The sequence below is a fragment of the Galeopterus variegatus genome, unplaced genomic scaffold (genome assembly GCF_000696425.1).
Source record: "Galeopterus variegatus unplaced genomic scaffold, G_variegatus-3.0.2 Scaffold638, whole genome shotgun sequence".
NCBI classification, from domain to species: Eukaryota; Metazoa; Chordata; class Mammalia; order Dermoptera; family Cynocephalidae; genus Galeopterus; species Galeopterus variegatus.
In genome coordinates, this window is record NW_007726749.1 from 281,617 (window position 1) to 289,469 (window position 7,853).

Genomic DNA, 7,853 nt, shown 5'->3' on the forward strand with positions numbered 1-7,853 from the left:
TGGGTTAGCGTGGTGCTGACAACACCAAGTCAAGGGTTAAGATCCCCTTACCAGTCATCTTTTTTTTAAAAAAAGAAAAAAACAAAAAACAGAAAACAAAGAATGACTACCCTGGTTTGAGCCGGCCATTTGGAACCAGGGATACACTGTCACCCAGGGCCTGGCAGGGCACCCCATGTGAGGCAGGAGCTTGACCCAGTGGGGGCTGAGAGTTGTTGCAAGAGAGCACGTCACAGCATTTGAGCCCTGAGCAGGGCTCAACACACTGTGCCTCTGAGCAGGCTTCATTGATTCTGGAGCATGCACTGGGAACGCACTTCAGTCCCACAACACACTGTGCCTCTGAGCAGGCTTCATTGATTCTGGAGCATGCACTGGGAACGCACTTCATGCATAGTGCATGCCACCCAGTCGGGGCTCAATAAATCATTGTTGATTGAACAAGCCATGGATATATCTTGTATGTCAACATCAGTAGTTCAGCTAGCAGGTTTTTACAGTAAGTTCTTGCAGAGCAGTGCTCTCAGAAAAGAGGGAGAAACACACATGACCACACGTCCATAACAGAAGTCATCCAAGACAGATCCCCCCTACCCCCCCACCCTTATCCCCGCTGCTGGCCATACCAGTGCTGTAGGCAGGGGAGCTGGGGCTCTCGGAGATGGGTGACATGGGCGAGTGCAGGTCTGGGATCTGGTCCATGCTGAGGGCGCTGCTGCGGATGGAGTCCCGGGGGTGGGGAAGGGATGCGCTGTGGAGCAGACGCCTCCTGAGCAGGGTGCCCAGAGGCAGGGGCCTCAGCCCACCTCGGGGACCCCACCTCTGCCTTCATCCTAGATCTCCTGAACCTCAGAGACTGAAAAGGCTTGGAGGTTGTCAAGTTCAACGTCCCAATTGATGGGGACAAAAACTGAAGCCCAGAGGAGGAAGGGCTGGACTGAGGACACACAGCAGCAGGAGTAGAGCTGGGAAACTTTGCCTCCCAGCCAGCACGCCCGGTTTCTGCTTTCACTCCCTGGTTTCCAGTCCCTACCCCCACATCATCCTGCTCTCTTTCCCCACCCCTAACCAGCATCTCCTCCCACAAAGCTGAGACCAGCTGAAGAGGTCAAGGCTTGGAGGCACGTGGCTGAGCCGAGGCTTCTCAGTCCCCTCTGTGTCCCTCCCGTCCCCAGGAGGAGAGACTGGGAAGGGGAGTATAGGCCAGAACCCCACTACCCCACAAGGTGACTTTGTGCAAATTAGTCAATCACACCTGTTCTCTGGCAGAAATGGCCCCTCACTAGTGGCCTCAGCTTGATAAGCAGAGGGCAGGATGGATTTTAGCCCCCAACTGCCACCTGGGCCAGAAGTCCTTGTGCAGCCCACAGCCTTGGGAATGTTGCCCCCAACTTGGAGAACTGTCTAGGAAGAAAGGCTTGCAGGAAGAGGGGGGAGCCTGAGGGAGCCAGGCCTTCCATCCTGGCCCCTCCTCACTGCTTCCACTCTATGCTCAGGATGCCTCAGGCGCACATAGCCTGTGGGTTCTGGTGCCATTACGTTCACTGGCTTCAAACCACAGCCCAAGTGGTTGCTGCCACAGGGGAACCATCCATCAATTCCTTGGCTGGAAGCACCTAACCTAGGCCCAGGGAGATGGATCCATGACGGGCCATCCAAGTGCTGGTGACATATGACAGCAGATCTCTTTGCAAACCACCAGGAAGGCCATAGAAAATAGGGGCACAGACTTTGGAGTCAGTGGGCCTGGGTTTGTATCTTGATCCTACCACTCTCTGGCAAGTGGTTTCCCGTCTCTAAGCCTGTTTCTTCATCTATAAAGTGGCAGGACCCACCTCCCAGGGGCATGTGGGAGTCGATGAGATTGGGCACAGAGAGCCCTCAGCACAGGCCGGGCACAGCAGGGCCTCACCAACCACTAGCTGCTGGTGCTTTTCTTGAGATCTAGGGCCTGATCTCACCCAGCCCCAGAGGCAACCAGGTGTCATTAAAATGTCACTGAAAGCAACACATTCCCTGTGCAGCAGTTTCATATTGCAGAGCCCTCTGCACTAGTGCTTGCCTTGGCCTGGCTAGGTGGGGTGGGGAGTGGTGGCATCGGGTGGCAGGGACCAGGCACCCTCTCTGGTTCCGGACAGCACCCAGGGCTCCCCCTCAGCCAGAGAGGGCTGCTTGAGTAAGGACTCTTTATAGGTAGGAACATGGAGATGACAGAGGAGGAGCGACAGGGTCAAGTGCACACAACCAGCAAGTGGCAGAGTGGGGACTGCAACCTGGGTCTGACTCCCTGCAAACCCTTTGTTCTGGCCTCCACACGGTACGGCCCACCCTGCACATTCAGGCTCCAGAAGAGTAATCACCCCAGCTGAGTGTGGCTGGGCCTCCCCTTTCTCACCAGCTTGCTCATTACTGACACCCCCATTTGACAAATGGGGTCCTGGCTAACCTGGTGGGGCAGCCATCGCTGCGCGTGACCTTGTCTGCAGTGAGCCCGTCAGTCATGGTGACGCTGCGCCGTTTCATGTAGCTGCCCTTGGAGCCTGAGGGGCTGGCGGGGCTGGCAGCCTTGCCACCGCCCTGGCCCAGGCCATAGCTGGCCTCGAGGTAGCGTAGTGGGAAGGTGCGGTTGATGGGGCAGTAGATGATGGCCCCACTCTGCTCTGACACGGCCTTGCGGCTGCCCACGTGATACCGCACCAGGGCGGGCACGTGGTCAAAGCTCTCCTGCTCAAACAGGTACTGGATGTGGGTGTAGCTCTCGCCGGCCTTCACCACCACCTTGTTAATCTTGAAGTGCAAAGCCTGGTTGCGCCAGCGGCACGTGAGTACATAGTCACCCAGGCTGGTGAGTGAGTCCCGGATGAGAAAGTCGCCGTTGCGCTGTACCAGGGTCTCTGAGACCTGCAGGAGGCATGGTTAGACTGGAGGAGGGTGGGGCCAGGAGAGGGCTGGACCTGGGGTCTAGGGGACACAGAGACCCGGCATTGGGGGCGGCAGGGGGGGGGGTACTGAGACCAGACTCAGGGCATGGAGAACCCAGTAAATAGAGACATCTGACATCTGAAGCTTTGAAGTAGGGACACACGACCACTTCAAATTTAGGTTTAGAGGGGCACCTCAGGCAGAGGCCCTGGGTCTGGGGCACAGAGGCTCAGGAATGAGAGGACACCCTGAAATGGAAGTCACAGAGCCCCAGGGTGTGGAGGGGCTAGGGGTCGCCCCTTCCCAGCATTCCCACTGGGCAGAGTGAATTCTCAATCCTCATTCCGCCAAACACCCGGTGCTCTGGCTCGCCTCTGGGCCTTTGCACCCTCAAGCTGCTTTCTTTGCCTGAAACACCCTTCCTGCCCTGCCTGCCTGGTGAACTCCTATCCATCTCACAAAGGCCTCCCTCCTCCGTGTCCCCTCCTTCGGGCTCGCCTGCATTCATGCTGGGCACTCCATTCTTTCACATATCACACTGAGCTCTGACTAGCTGCCTACCTGTCAGCCCCCACCCGGGGCTACCAGCTCTCAGGGGAAGTCACCACCTCTTCTATCTCTGCATTCTTGGTGCCCAGCACAGGGCCTGGCAGAGTTGGTGCTGGGCAAAGATTTTCAGTGTGAATGAAAGAAGAAACAGGTGATCTATCAGCCCAAGTATGTGGCTTATGAAGTCACCTCAGCCCAGAAACTCAACTTTGCCCAAACTGAGTAGCCCAAGGCCTGATACTCACTAACCAAACACACAAGAGACTAATGTATAGACCAGTAACAATAATGGTAATAATAATAATAATAACAAAGGCCAACATTCATTAAGCTCACTGGTGTCAGACATCACGTTAAGCACTTTTCCTGCCTTATTTCATTTAATTTTCACAACAACCCTACAAGGTAGGTACTATTATTATCCTCCCTTTTACAGAGGAGAAAACTGAAGTTTGGAGAGGTGAAGTGACTTGTTCAAGGTCACACGTCAGTAAATGGCAGAGCCACACCTCATTCCAGTCCACTCTGATTGAACCTGCCAAGCAATGGGTCACAGCCTCTCTGGCGGTCGGGCTGGCCAAGACCGTGGGTGGAAGAGTCCAGGGTTGAGATCCCAGCTCAGGGCCCACTCACCTCGCGGGGGATGCGGCCATGGTACCAGGCATGGCTGCGGAGATCTGTGCTGCTGAGTTTGAGTTCCTCCTCCAACTCTTTGTGCAGTTTCTCTGGCGAAGAGTCCAGGATGTACTTCTCCTTGGAAAACTGGGTGGGAGACCGCAGAGTTGGCACCCAGTTCAAAGCCCCTTTCCTCCTTCCCTCCCAACTTCGCCCTACTCCAGGTGAACTCCTATTCTGTGACTCTGGGAACTCTAAGGCACAGGCACCAGAAAGGTCCTTAGTCATGGGTCCCTATCCCAGCAGGAGTGAATAAATCTCAACTAATTCCACCAAACAATGCCTACTGCAATCCAAGCCCTGTGCTATGCACCAGGGGTGGGTGTGGTGGTAAAGAAACCAAGCCCTATCCTGAAGGAAGCCCCCAGGCTAAGAGGAGAGTCGAAAGCAATGTAAGCATCTGAGCACACTGCGGTCAGCACCACAGTACTGGACAGCGCCAAAGAGCCCCGTGGCCTTCAGAAGGGAGGAGATTAAGTCTGGCGAGGTGGAGGGGTCTAGGAAGGCTTCCTGGAGGAGACTGAAATAAGGAAACTCATTATGCACCAAGGACACCAAAATAATCTTGAAGTGGGGGGGAGGAATGATTTCTACAGGTGAGTCTCGGAGGTAAGGCTGCAGGTACCACAGGCAAAGGAAGGACCAGAACAAAGCTGGATGGACAGGGATGGTAAATTATATGCTATAAGGGAGGGGGACCAGCCATAAACAGGGACACAGAGGACTCCACAAAGACATCTGCGTTGCCCACTACAATTCCCAAGGCTCTTTTCCTCTTGCAATCTTTGCCAGATGGGGAAACTGTGTCCCAGCAGGGAACCCCAAAGTCACTCACTGGAGATAATGCTCAGTGCTCCACCCTTCCACCTGCCCAAGGAGGAGATTCCTGGTTTCCTAGGTTATTGAGGTTGGAGGCTGACAGATCCCAGCAGCTCTAAGGGCAGAGGGAGGGGAGGCCCCACTGCCAGGTGCACCCCAGCAGAGACCAGTTCAATCCTGACTGTGCCGTGTGAGTTCTCTGGGCCTCAACTTCTTCCTCAGTAAAATGGGCATGATGACAAAACCTGCCTCACCTCGTTGCAAGAATGAAGAGACAACACTCCAGAGCAGTGCAACTAGCACACAGACATCTTTGTCACTGTGAGGACATGGGACATTCCTTCCTTTCCCTCCCTCCAATTCCAGGCCCCAGAGTGGCCAGAAGGCAGGTTGGATGAGGGAGGGCAGTAAAAGGCCTGGCTCTGCCCCAGCTGAGTCTCTCCCTGGGACTCCCAGTTTTCCCAGAGGCCAAGGGTCCTCCAGTCCACTCCTTGCCTCCTCAGACCTCCCATAGGTCTCAGATCCTAACTCTGCAGCTCCATTCTCCACTCCTCTACTGCCACACCGCCTCAGTTCACCCCAATCTACACCACTCCCAAGACATTATGATTTCCAGCTCCAGAGATCTAGAATCTCTAACTCCATTCATTCAACATTGACAAAGCCCCTACTCTGGCCCTGTGCTGGGGCCGAGGCTCCGTGGTGATCAGGATAGTCCTCTGCTGGGGGCAGGGGGCATGCTGACACTGTCAATCGATTCCAGGTTTTCTGAATGTTCAGAGATGCACAGAGAGCTGACCTCCTGCCCCAACCTAGGCAGCGGACAGTCAGGGATCATTTCCACGAAAAGGTGATGTTTCTGCTGAGGCCTGAGGAAGGACTGGATAAGCCAAGCAAAAGCACCAGAATGAGGAGGGCGGGCCAGCAGGTGGGCAGGGAAGGGCTTCTGGGAGGAAAGTGGCAAAGTCAAGGCCCTGTGGGCAGAGCCAAGGGCTGGGGGAGGGGCGAGATGGGTGAGAAGCTTCAAAGGGGCTGTGGGTGGTAGAGGCAGGTGTGGCAGGGCTGCAGGCTGCCTTGGGAAGCTCGGGTTTACCCAGAGGCCACAGCAGAGGCACAGACAGTTTTTTAAGTGTTGGAGCAGGTTCAATCTGCTTGTGGAGAGTGGCCTAGTGTTCACCAGGCAATGGCAGGGCAGGGTGTGGCATGGGGAGAGGGGGTGGGGGACGGGGTGTTGAGATGGCCGTTGATTGGATGTGGGGAAAGAGGACAGAGGGGTCAGAGAGGATGCCAGTTCAAGACCCTGGGAAGACGATGGGACACTCTGAGGCGGGCATGGATGGGGCAAGAGCAGCTTGGTGGTGGGCCACTGAAAATTTGGGCTTTGAGGAGCCTGCAGGGCTCTGGGGACAGACGGTGGGAGTGGGTGGTGTGCACAGGTGATCAGGAGAGGGCGGGGCCTACGGATGAGAATTCTGTACATCCTCCGCCCCTGTTAGAAACTAATACACCAGAAGGAAAGAGAGGCCCAGGGCTGAGCTGGGATTTGGGCCTTCTCAGATACCCACGCTTCTCCAAGGGGTCCCCTATTCTTAGGGTCCCTGGCCTCCCTCCTCTCATTCTGTAGTGCTCCCACCAGCCTAGGCCTTCCTTCTCGTACCACACCAAGCCCTGGGGAGGGAAGAGGGGGAGTCACAGAAAAAAGGGAACCACTACCCCCACCTTCTGGGGTCCTTCCTCACAAAGAGCATGCAACTGAGAACTTCCTCCGTTCCAAGGCTGGAGTTAGAGTGACAGAAGGCAGAGAAGAAGAGGAGGCTGTGTGCTAAATAACCCGGCCCCAAGACTCTGCCACGGTGTGACCTTGAGCCAGTCACTTCCCCTCTCTGGGCCTGGGTAGCCTCGTCTGTAAAAGAGGGCTGGAGACCGGGCTCCTCTTTTCCAGCCCTAACCAATGGCCAGAGAGAGTTGGTCCTGTCACACACCCGAGGGAGGGGTACCCTAGGGTCCCTGTGCCCTCCCCTCCCCCTCGACCTGGGGTCCCCAGCTCCCAAGAGTTGGGGGGTGCCGGGGCGCGAATGCAGCATCCCTGCGCTCGGCGCACTGCTATTGGCCAGAGATGATCTCACCGCCTCCCGGCCTGCGCGCGCCTGATTGGCCGGTGCGGGGATGCTGCGCTCCGCGCCGCCGGGCCGCGTTCAGGCGGGCTCGGAGCGTGTGTGTGAGCCCGGGGGAGCGCAGAGGGGACGCGCCCGCGTCTCCCAGGGGGATCGGGGGGCAGGAGCGCAGAGACCCCGGGCCAGCGTCTTCACCCCCTCACCAGCCCGCGCCTGGCAAGCCCCCTCTTGCTCCCTTCGGCATCCCAACCCCAAGCCAAGCCATCCCCAGATGATGCTCCGCAGAGAGGCGGGGTCCGGGTCCTCCCCTCCACCCCCTTCCGTTTAACCCTCTCACCGCCACGGCGGCGTCCCCACTGCCCGGACAGCTGGGCTGGGAGATCCGCGCCCCAGGCGCGCCCGAGCCCACCCAGAGGGCAGGAGGGTGGCGGGCGCTCTGGCCCAACCCTGGCACCCGCAGCATCCCCCCGGCTTCCTGCCCCTCACTCAGACCCCAGCCCCGCGCCCCCGGTACAATGGGGAGTCAAGCTGCCCGGGTCAGCCGCAGGGGCCGGAGTGCCGGCTGGAGGACCGGCAGGGCGCCGGGGACTCCATCTCCCGGTACCCGCAGCCCCAGCTCAGCTCCCTCCTGCGGAAAAGGCAGGACCGGACCTGCATCCCCCGCAGCCCGAAGTCCCGGGAGTAGCTGCGGGACCCTCACCCCGCGGAGCGTCCGGGCGCCCAGAGGTGAGGATGGGGCGACCGCGACCACGACCCAGCCCCCTCCCGCCGCCC

The 7,853-nt window shown here is 57.8% G+C and overlaps 1 protein-coding gene across 2 annotated transcripts in view; it reads right to left on the reverse strand.

Annotated features, from left to right (window-relative positions):
* The window catches only part of SH2D3C (SH2 domain containing 3C), a 44,185-nt gene that overhangs the window by 19,848 nt on the left and 16,484 nt on the right, over window positions 1–7,853 (reverse strand). For both annotated transcript variants that reach the window (XM_008570853.1, XM_008570852.1), the window contains 3 exons: window positions 4,105–4,233; window positions 2,447–2,901; window positions 627–751 (listed from right to left, as the gene is read on the reverse strand). In XM_008570853.1, the coding sequence (XP_008569075.1) occupies window positions 627–751; window positions 2,447–2,901; window positions 4,105–4,233 (709 nt within the window). The remainder of the gene's footprint in view (window positions 1–626; window positions 752–2,446; window positions 2,902–4,104; window positions 4,234–7,853) is intronic.